This window comes from Episyrphus balteatus, chromosome 3 (genome assembly GCF_945859705.1).
Source record: "Episyrphus balteatus chromosome 3, idEpiBalt1.1, whole genome shotgun sequence".
Lineage (NCBI taxonomy): Eukaryota > Metazoa > Arthropoda > Insecta > Diptera > Syrphidae > Episyrphus > Episyrphus balteatus.
The window spans coordinates 8,410,219-8,428,246 of NC_079136.1; the positions used below are offsets into that span (position 1 = coordinate 8,410,219).

The 18,028-nt window shown below is 31.3% G+C and overlaps 2 protein-coding genes across 3 annotated transcripts; one reads left to right on the forward strand and one right to left on the reverse strand.

Moving 5' to 3' along the window:
* The first annotated feature begins 2,186 nt into the window (after positions 1–2,186).
* Positions 2,187–17,675, forward strand: LOC129913904 (unconventional myosin-Ib). 2 transcript variants are annotated; one of them, XM_055992874.1, is made up of 22 exons: positions 2,187–2,969; positions 3,035–3,150; positions 6,280–6,350; positions 6,413–6,684; positions 6,743–7,462; positions 7,537–7,600; positions 10,448–10,461; positions 10,538–10,622; positions 10,683–10,777; positions 13,822–13,969; positions 14,034–14,129; positions 14,206–14,429; positions 14,715–14,968; positions 15,028–15,164; positions 15,221–15,627; positions 15,688–15,837; positions 15,933–15,992; positions 16,166–16,497; positions 16,737–16,872; positions 16,939–17,091; positions 17,164–17,291; positions 17,355–17,675. In XM_055992874.1, exons 1-22 carry the CDS (start codon positions 2,865–2,867, stop codon positions 17,476–17,478), a joined length of 3,891 nt encoding a protein of 1,296 aa, XP_055848849.1. In that variant the 5' UTR covers positions 2,187–2,864; the 3' UTR covers positions 17,479–17,675. The 2 variants fall into 2 exon arrangements, with proteins under 2 accessions (XP_055848849.1, XP_055848851.1); XM_055992876.1 differs by lacking the exon at positions 15,933–15,992.
* LOC129913905 (uncharacterized) lies at positions 9,343–10,335 on the reverse strand. The gene is made up of 3 exons (XM_055992877.1): positions 10,175–10,335; positions 9,624–10,112; positions 9,343–9,560 (listed from the first exon to the last, which is right to left on the reverse strand). Exons 1-3 carry the CDS (start codon positions 10,232–10,234, stop codon positions 9,357–9,359), a joined length of 753 nt encoding a protein of 250 aa, XP_055848852.1. The 5' UTR covers positions 10,235–10,335; the 3' UTR covers positions 9,343–9,356.
* Positions 17,676–18,028: the final 353 nt, after the last annotated feature.

The following is an 18,028-nucleotide window of genomic DNA, read 5'->3' on the forward strand; positions in this document are numbered from 1 at the left end:
AAACACATTTCGCGAACATTTAGATACAAAAGTAGATTTCATCTACTATTTACCAGAAAAAATCTGAGATTTTTCACACAAATTTCAAGAGCAATAATTAAAAAGCGACATAAGTTAAATATTTATATATTAAATTAAAAACAATGATTCAGAAAACTTATTTCTTGATATCACAAAATTTTTTTTTAGTTTTTTTTTTTCACATATAAATGGCGCTAGAAAGAAAAAAAATTGTATTTTGTAAATTTCCCACTTTTTGCAAAAAATGGCCATTGTAGTTAAGTAAAAGTTATTTATACAAATATTGTTAAAATTAAAACAAGTCTTCCACATTTCACATACGAATTTCAATTTTGATCTTTCGACCCTGCATATAAACGGGCCACCTATAAAACTTCAATTTCATGAACGACGACTGGCCCCAAATCTACGAACATACCCCAATATGTCAAAAACTTATCCGAAAGCAAAACCAAAATAAAAAATCAAACTTTGAACAAATGCAGATGGATGTACAAATAGAAAATCAGGAAAATCCATTTTTAGCAATTCAATTTGGTTTGTTTTACATCTAACGTTTCAAAAATAAATTAATTATGCGTAAAAACTATTCAAAAATAATCTTGAAAACAATTAGATTTTTTTGTTTTTGTATTATTATCTGACAGCTAGACAGCTGCGGATGGGCAACTGCGGATAGGTTTTTTTGGGAAATCGAATTTGGCTGCAGATAGCGATGCCAAAAAAACACGCCTATTAACATGGTATTCTCTGACACACACATGTGGTATAAATTTTTATTATGGTCTATACTAAAGTAGAGCAGTGTGTCACGGGCATAAGGGTCAGTTATCCAAATATTAAATCCGTGGTACTGGTTCAAGGTCAATTTATGTTAAAATATGTACATATGCTTGAACCAAACATATGCTTGAACCAAACTTGATCCACAGCTTATCCGCCGAAATCGGAGAATTAAATCCCTGAACCGAGGCTGACCCACGTTTGCTCAACTGGCCCTTATGGGAAGTTTGAGAAACGTGGTTTATACTACGTTTCCACCTACCCTAAATCCGAGATTTGGCTAAGTGGATTTAGAACAAATCTCGAGATTTATTCTAAATCCACTTCGCTTAACATCGGATTTAGGTTCACCTACCCTAAATTCAAGATTTTCACCTACTTTCAATCAGAGATTTAGAATAAATCTCGAGATTTATTCTAAATCTACTTAGCTAAATCTCGGATTTAGGGTAGGTGGAAACATAGTTTTAACCTTAGTTCAGGAATATAACTTGACGATTTCGACGGATAAGCTGTAGTTCAACTTTGATTAAATCATGTGTTTGGCAATTTTAACCTTGAACCAGTGCTAAACCTCAGCAGAAGATAAAAGTTGCTGACGCAAGCAACATTTCAGCTTCGGTAAAGGTATTACTGAATAAGCTTCATTTGCCCTTTCCAGTAGACGTAAAAAATACCTGGAAAAATATTTCTTAGAAGATACCAGTGAGCTAATCAATACTGACATCTTCAACCTTCACCGCTTTATTAAAAGCTCCAACTGGTTTAATTAGTGAGGAATTCCCTCACAAAATCATGGTATCACAACGGACCAATAAATGGTCTAAGTGTGTCAGTTGTTTTCCTGACAGCCATTTCTACCTAACCTAACCTAAGCTTCATTTCAGCTTCTTTTAAACTTTTGTAAGGTTGTTGGGCATGGAAAATTTCAAAACCAAATAAAAAACTTAGTAATTTTTGTAAAGCTTCTATAAGTTCATTAACCGAAGCTTATCCGAAAAACAAGCTTTCTTCGATACAAGCTCTATGAAAAGTAGGTAATGCCTGCCAGATATCAATTTATAGAAGCTGTTGTGTAAGTTGGGGAACCACGGACTAAATATTTGAACAACTACTGCCCCTTTATTTTGGTTATACCTGCTTTCTCTGCATTTTTCCCGAGTGCCTGTTTTTCAGTAAAAAGAAAGTTCCTCTTATACGTACATAATTTCACCGGATATTTCTGTTCGTACTCCGAATACTCCGATTAATAAATGAAAAAAGACAAGTCTTGCGTTATTCTATGTTTTCTGAACCTTCACCTACATGAACTCGCCTAACAGAACTGGCCTAAATTTCACTGAACGCTTTCTTCATCCCTTGACGGATGATTGACAGGGCCCAAGAAAAATATGGCGAAATGTCATCCGTGAAAATTTTTAAATTGCAAAGTTTTGCTAAAATTTCTCTGTGTTTACCCAATTAGTTTTAAATTACTTTTTAATAAATAAAAATTAAGTAGGAGAAAATGTTTTCCATTAAATAATCGAAAAAAAACTCTAATAAAATATCCATTATAATCTAGTTTATCACTTGTTGTTTTTTTTTCCTTCTACAACTCATCCTTTCGCTGAGAAAATAAATAAATTATCTTGTGTTCTTTTTGATTGCAAAAAATATTAAATCAATTTCGGAACAAAAAATCATTTTTTATCATTATTCTAATTTAAAATTCATTTAAATAAACTCGAAAATCATTTGATTAAATGAATTTGTATTCAATAAAAAAGATCTTTCATGTCTCGATTCTGTTCCACATAATTTTGCGTGTAAATCGATAATTTGCAATGTAAACTAGCAACTAATGAGAAAAGCACGAATGAGATAAATCACTGATAAGTCTGTGTTCCACTTAAAAAAAAATAAAAGCTGAGAGTTCTTAATTGTGCTGAGGTTTTTTTGCGTGAATTTGTATACAAAATAACAAACTACCAATCTGCAGTGTATACTTTTTTTTTGTTTGTTGGATTTTTCTGTTTGTTGTTTCTGTTGGTTGAAAAAAACAACATTTAACCATCGAAATGGAACAAGAAATTGGAACTTGGGATTCGGTGCTGTTAGAGAATTTATCTGAAGATAGTTTTATCAACAATATTCATCAACGTTATAAAAGAGATCACATATACGTAAGTGGATTTGTTTGTAATGCACTATTCATTTTTTTATTAATTTTATATTTTGTCCGAAATAGACTTACATCGGGACATCAGTTGTTGCTGTCAACCCATACCGCCACATATCGGAGCACACTTCAGAAATAATTCGAGCTTACGGGAGTAAAGGCATTTTTCAATTGCCTCCGCATATGTAAGTTTGTTATACTTATTGTTATTATTAGCCGTGTTTTATTGGTAACTCAGTACTAAGCTCGGTTAAATTTTGCAAAAGGGAAACAACAACAAATAATTGCTAAGGATAGACAAAAGTTTTTTATTTATTGGTTTACAGAGAAAATTTTTTTCTAAACTTATACATTTTTGACCCTTCAACATTAAGGATTATTTGTAAATAAATAAAAGTAATCACTAGATGTTGTTTACAGCATAAAATGTTTACTCAGTAAAATACTGAGTACCAATAAAAAACGGCTAATATTTTTTGTTAAATTTTGAAAATTATAATAATTATATAAATGTACCTCTGTATTTACCCAAAATTACAACGTATACATATATGTTCCTTTTCATTCCGAAATATGTAGGTATTTATTCCTTATTTTCTTGAGTCTCCTGTCCTGTTTTAGTTTTTTATGAAATACATACTTGTTACAGCCGCGGATTTCCATGTTTGGGAGGGTTAAGGCCACACTGAACCAAACCACCGCAGTGCCCTTGATATGATAATAGTCCGTCTGATGTCACTTCTTTCTTTGATTTTTTTTATTTATTTTTGTACTCTGACTTGGGGCGAAATCGGCTTACGCGATAGTCGATTGTTGAAAGTCAAAAAACGATAATTTTACTCCAAAAATCTTCGATTTTGGTTTTCAATTATCAACTATCGCCTTAGCTGATTTCGCCCCTGATCTATGTTTTTGTTTTTGACCTAATCTATGTTCTAAGGTTTTCATTATTTTTTATTTATATTTTATGGACTTAGCCCTGATTTTTCAATCGTCAGTTAGACATTCAGAAGATTAAAGGTCAATATAAAAAAAAACTTTTATTCCTATCTATCGAACAAGATGACATTTTTCAAAAATCATTATTACCTGCATTTTTTTTTTCAAATCTAATTTTCTCCTAAATAAATTTATTCAATTTCAATGAAATTTTGTATAGTATTCGTAGTTCATTTTAAACTCTGGTTTAACTTATGTCGTTTTCTATTGACGAATCTCAGAATGAGATTTGTGAATTTGACAGCTGAAAGGGGGGGTGAAGAGGGGAAATAGTGGACAAATCTCAGATTTCATGATCTATTTGCGTCTTGAGATTCAAAAAAATGACAAAAAAATGAATCTGAGATTCAAGAATCTGATTCTGGATTTTTATCAAGATTCACGCATACAAACACACGCACTTTCACACACACACCTCTGTTTGACATTTGTCTGAACATTTGTTGTTGTTTTATTTTTTTTATACGCACAGATTTCGCACACAATTACAAAACTAGATTTCATATTCTATTTGCAGTGGAAAATCTGAGATTTTTACACAAAAATCTCAAAAGTCAATAGAAAACGACATTAACCTCGAGTCTATCCAATGTAATTCAAATAGGATAAACTCTAGTTTTTCTTAAGAACAACTTAAAATTTGTCTGTGCCCCATAATTTCTATTCATATTATTAAAAAATTAATTTTTGGATTTAAAAACAAAATTTGATTATTTTTAAATTAAAAATTTATAAAACAACATAATTGTCTTTTATGATATCTTTTGAAATTTTGATTTAAGGTGTTGGTTATTAAGTGCTACAAAATAGAATACCAATAATATGAAAAAATGAATTAAAAAAAAAACGGATCTAACGATTTTGAAATTTTCTTCTCTTCAAATGCATCTTAAAATAATTTTAATTAACTACTGGTTTCAGAAGATAATTTAATTTTACGAATTTTATGTATTTTTTAAATTTTATGCGACCCTGTCGTACATTTTATTTAAAAATAGATATTTACTTTGTGAAATCAAGTATCGAATTCATTAATGATGTATTAGGAAAGTGGGGACATTTCTAAGTAATGCTGCATTAAATTTTTTTTTCTTTCGAGATAATTGCTTATTTGCTAAAGCTCAAACAATGTAAGGCTCCTTTCTTAGAGATCAGCAATTTCCGTTGACTTTACTTTACGAAGCAAGGTTAGATGCTACAATGTGAGCTACTTATTATGTGTTATTATTGACAACAAGTTAACTTTAAAAGAACATACAGAGTATTTGTGTAAAAAGATATCGAAGAAAGTTGGAGTTCTCCGTAAAATTAGACAAAACATAACAATGAATTGTGCGGTAAGAGTGTATAATGTTGTTCTGAAACCACATTTTGAATATTGTGGTAGCTTACTTTTTTTATGCCATCAATATCAAAAAAATAGACTTCAAGTGCTCCAAAATAAAGCAATGCGAATAATCTTAAAGTGCAATAGATACACGCCAATATCATTTATGGTTGAGGCCTTGAACTGGCTCAACATTAACCAAAGACTATTTATGTGCGCTATGCTATTTGTTTATAAAATCAAAAATGGTATATGCCCAAAATATTTGCGGGAAAATCTCTGAACACAATCTAAGAAACAACAATGATTTAAGAATTCAATGTGTACGAACAGCAAGAGGTTAAATACAGCAAGTGCTAAAAAGAGCAAAAATGTAACTTACTTTAAGAAAATTTGTAAAATTGTAAATATTTTCCATTAATGGCACAAGTTGCTAAATAAAACTCAACAAACAAACAAATAAATACTGCGCGACTAGTCTTACAATATATTCATACACACTTTATTTTTTAATGCCGCCCATTGGGCTGTGAAAACAAAAGAGAATAATGGAAAGCTCCCTTCCGGTGAGATCACAAAAATGTTAGACCTTGATTAAGAATTGAGACAACTTACGAATCCGAATATATTTAACAAAAGATTTTCCATTTCGGCAAACGAAATTAGCTCTGAAAGGTTTATACCTCCACAGATGAGTTTTGGTTGTTTCAAGTATTACTTACGCTATTGTTTGTAAATTTTGGATCAGACTCAGTCCAGGAGGGAAATGTCTTGGAATCCGACCAGTAAAATTTGATAGTGGGAAATTTTTTGTGTTGTTTTCCAAATGTACACAAAGTCTTGGTGTGACTCATAGTTTCTTTTTGTTTTTGTCTGTGATGATAAGCCTAAAAAAGCATAAAACCATCAATCACTCGTGCCTTATCTAGCAAAATATTCTTTTACAATATTTGTACAAAAATAATTCGATTTATTTAAACCTTTTCAGCTATGGCCTTGCAAATTTAGCTTACCAGTCCTTAAAGGATCAAAGTGAAGATCAATGCATTATACTATTAGGTAAAGAATTTCACTTGCTAATATTTATATACAAAAATTAAAATAAAACAAAATCGTTATAGGTGAAAGTGGTGCAGGAAAAACTGAATCATTTAAAATGGTTGTCAACTTTCTCACTCACATTCAAGATGCTCAAAGGAGCAAACTCAAATGTCCGTTGGCTACATCAAGACGTCGAACTTCCAGTAGTTGTTCAGGAAGTTATGTTGCGTGTCCGAATTCACGACTCTCCACTCCAAAGAAACAATCGTCGACAGCCACCCAGCACATGTCAACCGGAACACAAGAGTCTTTGTTAAGAGTTCGAGCTGAAAGTAGTGATCGTTCATCTAGAGTAATTTAATTTTTTTGACAAAAGACATTTTTATTTGTATGACTTACTTCCTTCTCAGAGAAACATACGCGAAAAAGTTGTTGATTTTGATTTTTCCCATCATAAGAGTACAGAAAATTTTGACGAACTTCTCCCCCATCGCCATGAGCGAACTTCGATTATATCAACAACGGTGCCAACGAAATCCTGTTTCAAACACAACTACAATGATGTATCACTGAGTCGCCAAAAATCCGATAAAATCTTGTGTGATGCCTCGACAAATGTATCGATGGGAAAACTAAATTCTGGGCCAAGTTGTGGTGATTCAACTTCATATAATGTTGCATTCAAAGGATCACCATACAGCACTCCTAGTACAACAGCAACTGGTTGTCGACAGTGTGGTCACAATAAATGCACCCGACAACGTAGTTTTGAAGTTGATGAAAAAGCATGCAGTAGCAGTGCTAGTACGATTTCTTACAAAATGAAAGCTGATGTCAAAATGAGAGGAAGCTGTTCGAGTTTGATACGGCAACATTCAAATGAAAGTTCGACAAGTCGAGATATTATTCCGGGATCGGCAATTAGTTCATCGAGAATTTCTCTTTTTGATGCTCATCGGCTTAATCAAATGTATGGAGAAAATTTAAAATCAAACAGAAATGTTTCAACAACAAACATATTGATGCATTGTAGAAATCCAAGAATGAGGGAATGTGTTACGTGCGCTGATGTTTTCTTAGAAGCTATGGGCAATGCAACAACTTTAAAAAATAACAATTCGAGTAGATATGTAAGTGTGAGAAATATTTTTATAGGAAAAATTTATAATTGCTAACTTCATTTCTTTTTTTTTTTTCATTTTAGGGAAAATTTTTTGATATCGAAATTGATTTCAAAGGCGATCCTATAGGAATTCACATAACACATTGTAAGTAGAATTATTACATAAATAAATTAGTACGTTAATTTATTAATTATCGAGTGCATTTGAATATAATATTTTACGAATTCGCTTTCCGAGATTTGGCATTCAGTATGTTTTTTAAATATGATAATATCCTTTTAGTACGTCTGACAAATATAAAATAAAACAACAGGGTCCTAACACATGCTTTAGTTGCCCTTGTTTTTAAAGTGTTAGACACCAGAATAGTATATGGGAGAGGGGTGGGTAGAGGTAAAAGTGTGGTAGAGCTAAAGCCAGTTGTACAATATTTGAACCCTGATTCGGTATTTTTTTTTTTCTTCTGAAATCAACGATAGAAATGAGTTTTAGCTTTGATGTTATATGTTATAAGCTAAAACTCACTGCAGCCAAATGTTTGGTTTGCTCTCTGTTTGAGGTGATCGTGCCATAACTTGGAACTGTGTTTAAGGTAATTATCCTGCTGGAATAAGAATCCTTTGTCAACCAATCTTAGTCCAGAGATAAAAGAGTTTTTCTACAATATCGTCTTATACGCCTCCCTTTTCATTCTTCTAATGACTCGAGTCAAGTTTACCACTTCACATTAAGAAAAAAACCCAAGACTATTACATTAACCTCATGTTTGACGGTGGAAACTATACCAAGGAAACGGTCTCGGTCTGACACATTTATAAAAATCTAATCAGCACTTAGGGTTAAATATCATAAATGGCTCATATGACAATTTGTACCAATGGACGAGACTTTGGTTTAAAACTATATATATTAGGGTGTGTCACTTTGGTATGGCGGAAAAAAAGTAGGTACTCTAATTATGCAATGTAATAGTAGTCAAAAGTTTTATTACGGTCTAAGGTTTAATAATATGTAAAAAAAATTATAATATCGTTCGTCTTTGGCTCGGTCAAATCGGTTGAAGTTGTTAAGAAAAAAACGATTTTATATGGAAAAATTGTTTTTTTTTTTCTACTCTTATTATTTCGCAGTTTCTTTAGTAAGTGTTCAATTTCAACAAAGATAAGCTTAAAAGTTTTTCTTTGAATTATCTTTCACGAGAAAGCCTACAAATATTTAATATATTTTTTTTTGTATCCAAACGGTGCAATTAAAAATAAGCATATATTTGAAAAATCTCTAAACATCCAAATTTCTTCGATTTCTTCCTATATTTTGAGGGAGCCAAAGATATTAATAAAAATGAAAATTTTAAATGCAGAATTTAATTTTGCTAAGCAATGCAACTTTTAAAAGCTATTACATTTGAAAATTCCATAGTTGAGCACTTTGACACACCCTACTACACATCCCTCTAATTCTCCTAAACTGTCACCACCAGACATACAAAAATTGTGGAACGGGTCGCAAAAGAACATTTTGAAAGCCTTCCAGACTCAATTTCGGGAATTCAATTCTACAGTGCGATAAACGCTGGACCAAGTGTGTCAAGTCCATGAAGATTATGTAGATTATGTCAAGCCCATAACTATTCACCTTGCCCTCGTTCAGTCAAATAGCATCTTTTGTTCATCGCTGCAACACGAAAACTACCCATTTTGTGCAAATACCTCGAACATGGATTCATCGCTTCATAACTCTTTGTCCAGTCCAGTCTCTTTGTCTTCCGTGTTGTGTTTATTTATTTTGTTTGATTTAGAAATAATTATAGAAAATAATCGAAGAATATATTATTCGGAAAGGTGAATATCACACACCCTAGTATTCAAAAATCCAGACAAAATTGCAAATTTAACTTATTTTACTTTATTTCCAACAGTCTTTCACCGATACACGTGTTTATATTTGTAACTTGTTCCGATAAGAGCGTATAAACTTCCAGAATAACAAGAAATGAACATTCTTGCGCGGTTAATGCTGCTATGTCGACTTTGCACATGCAACCTTCAATATCTCTTCCAGCTGCTTTTAGCATATTCTGAACATTAAGCTCACGAACTTTTAACTTAAAAAAAAAGAAGAAAATCAATATGTTCCGTTTTTTTCTTCAAAATAAATATTACCCTACCTTTTCTCTAGCGCACTCAGTTAATTTCTGCACATTGTTTGCATTATTCTTCCGACATAACGTCATGTCTGTATTTAGAAGCTCTTGCAACTGAGTTCTGGAATTTCTTATTTGATTCCTTGCATTTTCGGCAACAGTTTTTGAATTTGTTTTTGCAGTATCTACACATGTACGCAATTTTGTTTGCATATTCACATTCTCCAGTGTGACATTAGTCATAAAATGCTGAACACATAATTTGGCCTTGAAGTTGAGAGTTGCTGTACTTCTCATGCGGGATTCAAGTTGTCTAGTAGTTTTGGCGGCCAACTCTTGGTTATATGCTACAACGGTAAGTTCCTTTTGAAATGCAAATTCCATTTGCGCAAGCTGGGCTTCAATAATTCGGATTTCATTTTTGTAATGCGCTGATATGTTTTCAATAAAATCATCCACACCTGGTTGCTGCTGATCAGGTGGAATATCACAATTTCCGCAACAAAAGCATATCTAAGTAAAAAAAAATATACTGAATCAAATATTTTGACCGGAAATACTTTTTTTTAACCTACGCAACACGCCGCGAAAAGAAAGCTAACTATATTTATTAATGCTGTATTCTGTTTAGCCATGACCAAGCTTTGAGATTAACTGAGAAAATTCTGTTGATCTTTAAGCTATTTATAAAAGAAAGCATTATCATTGTCTTCTTATCATTCAACACACGCTCGGGGAACTTTTTTTTATGAGGAATTTTTGTATACAAAAAATTTAATGAAACCCATGTTATGATTAATAATCAAATTTGTTTGTTTATTTATTAAAAAAAAAAAATGCAATCATAGACATGTTGGAGAAGGTTTGTGAAATTATTTTTATCCTTTTTGTACTAAGAAAACATAATAATGGGCTATTTCATTTTTTAATATTTTCAGACCCGCGTTACACATTTAAATCCTGGAGAAAGGAATTTTCATATATTTTATCAATTGTTATTGGGTGCTGATGTGCAGTTTTTAAGTACATAATTTGCAATCAAATAAATTTATTTTGAATTTAATACAATGTCATACTTTCTAGAATCACTTAAACTCTATCGAAATGTTGAGAAATATGAGATTTTGAAGAACACAACAGCCATCGAAGAGGATCGTAGTAATTTTCACTATACAAAGGTAATTTTCATTTAAGTATTTTTCTATAATTAAGATCTTGTAAGCTGGTCAAAAATATAATTTTCAAAAATCTAGTTTTGAAGATTTTTTTTTGAAGTGAAAACTTCTTTAGTATCGTAGTGATTTGAAACAAGATGAAACGAAAACGCGACACGACTTCAACTTGTTATAACTTTTTTGTTTTAATAGATAGATGAATGAAATTTGTACTGTAGATAGGTAATTAAATAAACTATAATTGTACAAAATTTCAATTAATTTCATATTCAAAATTCTGAGATAACGGTACAAAGATGTTCTTTTTCTACACACGTTATATCTTTTGATCTAGTGCACACTCAAATTTGATTAAACTTTAATACGCATGCTGATAACATAACCTTTTATTTGATATATCACACATAACGGTAGGTGCTCTACAAGTTACACAATCTTAAATTCAAAAAAATTTAATAATACCTCTAAACACCTGTGGAGATCTGTTGCCGATGACCAGCCACCAGTGTAGGAAGTACAGTTATCTCAGTTTGAAATATCGACATGGTTGGATTTAAAAAAATCTTACTTTTTTTGTAGGCATGGTAGAAATATGACTGATACGTCATATAAAAAGTGAAATAAGCTTTCAAATAATATTTTATCATAGGTTGTCATTTAAAAAAATAGATTAAATGGGAGAAAAAAGATTGATTTTTGTACTTTTTTGATGAAAAAATTGATTGGGTTCAAAAAATTCTAGCTTTTTTTGTAGATGTTGTATAGACATGGTCGATATAAATATTTTGAGCTGAAACAATAAGCTTTTGGGTGATATAAAATTTATTATAGGTGGGTGGATTTAAAGGTGGTAGAATAAAAAAAGGTAGACTTTTTCGATTTTTTTTTTGAAGAAAAATGATTTTTTAAGGTTTCACTTCTACCACGTGTGAATTGCACACATGATTTTTTTTTTTTTAAATTCTGTCCTTTGAATGAAGTTTTTCAAAATTGTTGGCTTTTATAATTCTGTCAAACTATTTTAAGACAAATAGCGCTTAAAACATATACGACTTGGTAAAAGAGTCGGTTTGAAATTAACTTAGTATGACCCGAAATATGGAAAGTAAAATCGTATACCGTGGCTTAGTTACCAGCAGTTTATCGCAGGTGTAACACGTTTTATCATTAAGTTTTGTCACTATAGGTCCCTTTCCCTTAAATTTCTATTTTACACGGTTTAACCGTAATAAATTATGATAAAATACACGATTTTTCAAGACATTTTTAATTGAATTTTGAAATATTGAAACGAAACGAGAAAAAGAAATCGGTTGAAAATAATCAGAAAGCTATTAAGATAAAAGTTAAAGATTAGTATTAATTTTATACATATTAGCATTTTTCGAACATTTTTTTCTTAGAGTCCTGAAGAAGCGTGTAACCACACCCAAAACGTCGCGACGACGAAATAAACAAATTATCAAATATAGAACAATTTTTTCTTCAAATGACTCTTTACTTTTGCAAGCCGATTAAAAGAATAAGACCTTAATATTAAAAATGCTAAGCAATCTCACATTCCAGCAAACGTTTACGTCCGCCACTGTGGAACCATACAATCAATGGCGCAAAATTTTAAACGTTTATATAAATTTAATTAAGCCATTTTAGTAAGTTACTAAGACAAAAAGCATACGGATTTTTAACTTAGTAACTTACTAAATGGCTTTAGAAATTTACTTAATCGTTTAAAATGTTGCGCTAATAAATTTATTGTAGCAATTAATTTATTGGCAATTGCAAATAAGGCTTTCTTCTTTCGTTGTTGTGGTTTCAGAACAAAGTTCAAAACCCCCTAATCCAAATTTAAAGTAAGTGGTACTTAACCCTTTCGAACCCAAGCTATGAAAATCAATAGTAAAAAATGTTTTTTCAGTATTATCGTATCAAAAACATCACAACTAAGAAATATGAATAGCAAAAAGTTATTTTCCAAAATAAAAAATAGCAAAACTAATCTGTTACTCTCATGCTACATGTAATTAAAATACACTGCCTATGACCACCAAAAAAAGTCGGACAACTGAGAAAATAACTTTTTATAGAACAATAATATATGCTCCTTTTTCTAAGCCAAAAAGCAAAACACTTTCTGGATTAACTTTTTTTATATCTTTTTTTCAAAATTATGAGCATATATAAAAAAAAATTTTTTTGCAAAAAAAAAAAAAACAAAAAATGTGAAATTCAGTTCCTTTTTCGATAAAAAAAAATAAAGGTATGATATTTGACTAAATTTTTGTAATAATCCAGTAATTAGACATCGTTATCTTTCATTTGAGCCATCGAAACCTAAACAAATATTTAATGGAATATTTTTTACGAATTTTTAAAAATATGTTACATGAGAGTAACGCTGGGTCCGAAAGGGTTAATGTCTTGATGGAAGATGTGCGGTATCTGGGGAGTGGAAGAGTCGATAATTTAATTTAAGATGAAGCAGTAAAAAGAGTGTTGTGCTCCTATTCCACATCTTGACTATCGACGATAGAACTAAACAAGTTAGAAATTAATGTAAATTGATATCGCGTTTAAATATTCATTTGAATGTTTATATGAAACAAACTTTTAGAAATATCAAAAACTTGAGCCTATCTTTATCCTACGCTCATCACCATATTTTTATAGTATTTATAATTTCCATTTTTAAGTTTAGAAATTACTACTCTGCTTATTCAATAGATGGTGTTTTAAGTAAATGTACACAGTCAAAAATAGCATGCTCCGAAATTTTTCGGTTTTTGTAAGAAAAATGCTTAAGTTTTTAGCGTTATCATCTAAACTATAAAATTTCTTATGTGGTATTGAAATGTACCTTTTTTCCAAATGTATTAATACAAAATCAAACTGAAGAAATTAAATATAGAAAGTTTCATACGGTCACAACCCTTTTTATTAGCTATATGCCTTTTTCCTAGAAATACTCGTAAACATCTCTGCATTAACCCAACATTTTGCTATTTATTGTTGTTTCAAATTTTACATTTACACTTTTTATTCCACAGAAATCTCTTGAAGTTCTCGGTTTACACGCAGATGAGATTCAGTCGATGTTTCGCATTATTGCGGTTGTTTTGAAACTCGGTAATTTTATCTTTGTACCAATTACTAATATAGACGGCACAGAAGGCTGTCAGGTTTCCAATGATTACGGTAAGAAAAGCAAATTCTGAAATGCAAGTTCAGGTATATTAAAATTTCTATTTTCTTAAAACAGAGTTACAGGAAACGGCTCAGTTACTTAATCTAGATGCTCAAATTTTATTACATTGCCTTACGCGAGCTAGCGCTGCTTGTATGCATGAAGATGCTGGTTTGTATTTTACATCACTTTCTCTACTTTCTACATTTTCATTTTATTCCTATTTCTTTTTTAATTTAAAATAAAGGTTGCGAACTTGATGCCCGACAAGCAACAGCGTACAGAAATACATTATGTCGAACACTTTACAGTCGACTCTTTACTTGGCTCGTCAATAGAATTAATGACTCATTGAAATCAAATCAAAGAGAAAAAAATTTAGCTTTACTAGACTTTTACGGTTTCGAAATTTTTGATAACAATTCTTTTGAACAATTCGCAATAAATTACTGTGCTGAGAAAATACACCAGGTATGTGTTAATCTAAAGCTGGATCCACACTTGGTTGATCAACACGTTCAACATACGTTCCAAAACGACAAACTGAACAGCTAAAAATTTCCAAATTATTCTAACTGATGCATTTAGGACATATCTGAGCCCACACATCAATTGAACCAGTTTGGAAAGGTTTAATTATTCATTATGTCGATTTGGAACGTATGTTGAACGTGTTGATCAACCTAGTGTGGATCCAGCTTAATACTTAAATTAACATAAAACTCATTCAATTCTGTTCTTGTATTTTTTTTTTAGAATTTTATATACAACGTTCTTAGGCTAGAACAAGAGATTTATGTCAGAGAAGGCCTAGAATGGTCTCGCATTGATTTTTTTGATAATGAATCAATATGCGAGCTCATCGATAAGCCATGCTATGGCATTTTAAGTCTCATTAATGAACCGCACATAAGCACAGATGAAGCACTCTTAATTCGAATACAACAATGCTGTGCTGGCCATCCAAATTTCCTAACAAGTGGTCCAACAATGACTTCAATGAGTTTTAAGTAAGATTTTGTTATGATTTTCTTAAATCTTTGCATCATTATAATTTTTGTTTTTACAGAATAAGACACTTCGCTAATGTAGTCAACTATTCGGTTCATCGGTTTCTGGAAAAAAATTCAGATGTGCTTCCCAAAAATATTAGCGCAGGTCTATACCAAAGCAAAATGTCTTTAGTACAAAGCCTTTTCCCAGAAGGTGAGTCATTTAAATCAACACAAAAACATATTATTTTGATCACATTTATTCAAAAGGCAATCCAAAACGTTCAACCAAGAAACCCTCTACCCTTAGTGCCAATTTACGCACCCAATTACAAACCCTTATAGCTATAATCAAAAATCGCGGAACTCATTATGTATTCTGCATTAAGCCGAATGAGGCCAAGCAGCCAAGAACATTCGAACTAGCCTTAGTACAACATCAAGTGCGTTACATGAGCCTTATGCCTTTAGTGAATCTCTGTAGGACAGGGCACTGTTTTCATCTATCTCATGGGAAATTTTTCAATCGCTATAAACTGCTAAACAGTGTAACATGGCCACACTTCCACAGTGGCAATACCGTTGAAGGTATTGCTTTGATTATACGTAATGTGCCCTTGCCATCAGCAGAATTTACAATTGGAACAAAAAATGTCTTTATTCGAAGCCCACGAACTGTAAGCACATTCATTTTCAAATCATAAAAAAACATCATTAAGCAAGTCAAACACTTACAGGTTTTTGAATTGGAACAATTTAGAAAAGCACGCATGGATGATTTAGCTATCCTGATACAGAAAACATATCGAATGCACATGCGCAGAAAAACCTTTTTGCGGATGAGAGAGAGCCAAATTGTAATATCGAGTGCCTGGAGAACATGGAGGGTTTGTGTTTGCATTTTATCTTTTATTTGTTTGATATATCATTTTTTGCATGGTTTTTGCATGTAACTTTTTTATTTGCATTTGTTTGCATATAGGAGTGTCGCTTTGGTATTCCGTTCACAGGCCGCAGGCATCTGTGGAGTTTATATAGAATAGTAAGTATGCGAATGGAGAAAATGCATTAATTTTGCTGTTATCTAGATTGCACATTTTTTCACACTTATTCTTTATTTCTTTTTTATTTCTCTAATATATTGTATTTATTTATACTTCAATTAGTTTAATTAAAACAATTACCTATTTATTTTTTGTTGTTCTATTTTTATAGGCTAAAGAAGAATATCGTGCTATCAAGTATCGAAAACAAGTTGAATGGGCTGTTGAAGTTATTTTTCAATTCTATAGAAGATGGAAAATTCGAAATTTTCTTCTTACACTTCCGCTACGTCTTCCACCAAATACATTAAGTCCGCTTTCTACAGAATGGCCGAGTGCGCCAAAATTTTTAGTCGAAACTTCAAGAATTTTACGGGCAATTTATCATCGTTGGAAATGTTTTATCTATCGGAATTCATTTGATCAAACATCACGAAATCGTATGAGAGAAAAAGTTACTGCGAGTATAATATTTAAGGATCGAAAAGCGTCGTACCCGAGAAGGTGAGTAAAATAAAGTTATAAAAATTTTAGTACCAAGAACGCAATTCCATGCTCTAAATAAGTCTTCAATGTAAAGCTCCAGTTATCGTAGTTCCCTGTGGCAGCAATTTCGTATAACCGTTGAAAATTTTCCAAATTCCGAATTTTCAAATAAAATAAAAATCTTTTTCTTAAATTTATTTGTTAGTTTGTTTGTTGATTTTGTAAATTTAAAAGAACGATTTTTGTATATTTTCCAGCGTTGGACATCCTTTCGTTGGGGACTACGTAAGACTGCGCCATAATTTACAATGGAAAAAGATTTGCGTTGAAACAAATGACCAATATGTGGTTTTTGCGGATATCATTAACAAAATAACTCGTTCAAGTGGAAAGGTATAATCAACAAACTCTTCTATTTATGATCATATAAAATAAAAAATAACATTTCTTGTTTTTTAGTTTGTGCCAATTTTATTAGTTTTATCAACATCATCATTATTGCTCTTGGATCAGAGAACATTACAAATAAAATATCGTGTACCAGCCGCAGAAATATATCGCATGTCATTAAGCCCATATTTAGACGACATTGCAGTCTTTCATGTAAAAGCTGTATGTAAATTACATAACTTTTTTACATAACTTGAAATTTTTAACGGAAATTTTGAATTATAATATTTTCAGTCCGAATTTGGTAGAAAAAAAGGTGATTTCGTCTTTCAGACCGGTCATGTCATAGAAATTGTTACAAAATTATTTCTTGTAATACAAAATGCAACTAGTAAGCCGCCAGAAATACACATAAGTACCGAGTAAGAATTGATTTGTTTATATTTTTATTTTTAAGATATGTATTATATAAAAATTCCATTTAGATTTGAAGCTAACTTCGGACAACAAACTGTCGTTTTCACATTCAAGTATGGTGGTATGTCGGAGTTTTCACAAGGTCCACCAAAAGTTAGCAGAAAAGGAAATAGGATGGAGATTATTGTATGATCGTCATTAAGGTGTAATCCAGGAACTGTTAGGTATTAAATTTTGTTAGATTTATTATTGTGTGTGCCAAAAATTTAACTGTGCCAATTAAGTCATAAAAACAAATGAAATGACGAGGATAACTTTTAAAAAATCTGTCATTTTTGGTTTTGAAATTCATTTTCTTAAAACTATATAAAAATTGGGATCAACTTAAAGAGATTGGATCTGTCGAAATTTTTCTCCAACTCTGTCAAAAGTAAAAAGCGGTTTTAGTTTTTTAAATAAGCATTTGCTTTTCTCTAAAATGTGTATGGTTATAGGGTTTAAAATTCACTCAAATTGATTTACATGAAATGACCAGAGTATCGTCTTGCAAAAATAGCAACCTACATATAAAATTTTGCAAGTAGTTTGAAATCTGCTCGTAAAAAGGGCTTCCGATTTTCATTTCACTTTATATATTTAATATTCAAAGAAAAGTAAATCAAAACCGCATTTTTAGATTTTCTCAAAAATTAAAAATAGGAAAATGAGAGCCAAAATATGTCAGATAGAAATTTGTATATAT

Bases quoted from the DNA above. Each gene is read 5' to 3' on its own strand.
- LOC129913904 (XM_055992874.1), top strand. From the start codon at position 2,865: ATGGAACAAGAAATTGGAACTTGGGATTCGGTGCTGTTAGAGAATTTA. The intron at 6,685-6,742 runs GTAATTTAATTT...CTTCCTTCTCAG, and splicing joins GTAGTGATCGTTCATCTAGA to AGAAACATACGCGAAAAAGT. The intron at 17,092-17,163 runs GTATGTAAATTA...TAATATTTTCAG, and splicing joins CAGTCTTTCATGTAAAAGCT to TCCGAATTTGGTAGAAAAAA.
- LOC129913905 (XM_055992877.1), bottom strand. From the start codon at position 10,234: ATGGCTAAACAGAATACAGCATTAATAAATATAGTTAGCTTTCTTTTC. The intron at 10,113-10,174 runs GTAGGTTAAAAA...TTTTTTACTTAG, and splicing joins TTCTTTTCGCGGCGTGTTGC to ATATGCTTTTGTTGCGGAAA. The intron at 9,561-9,623 runs GTAGGGTAATAT...TTTTTTTTTAAG, and splicing joins CTGAGTGCGCTAGAGAAAAG to TTAAAAGTTCGTGAGCTTAA.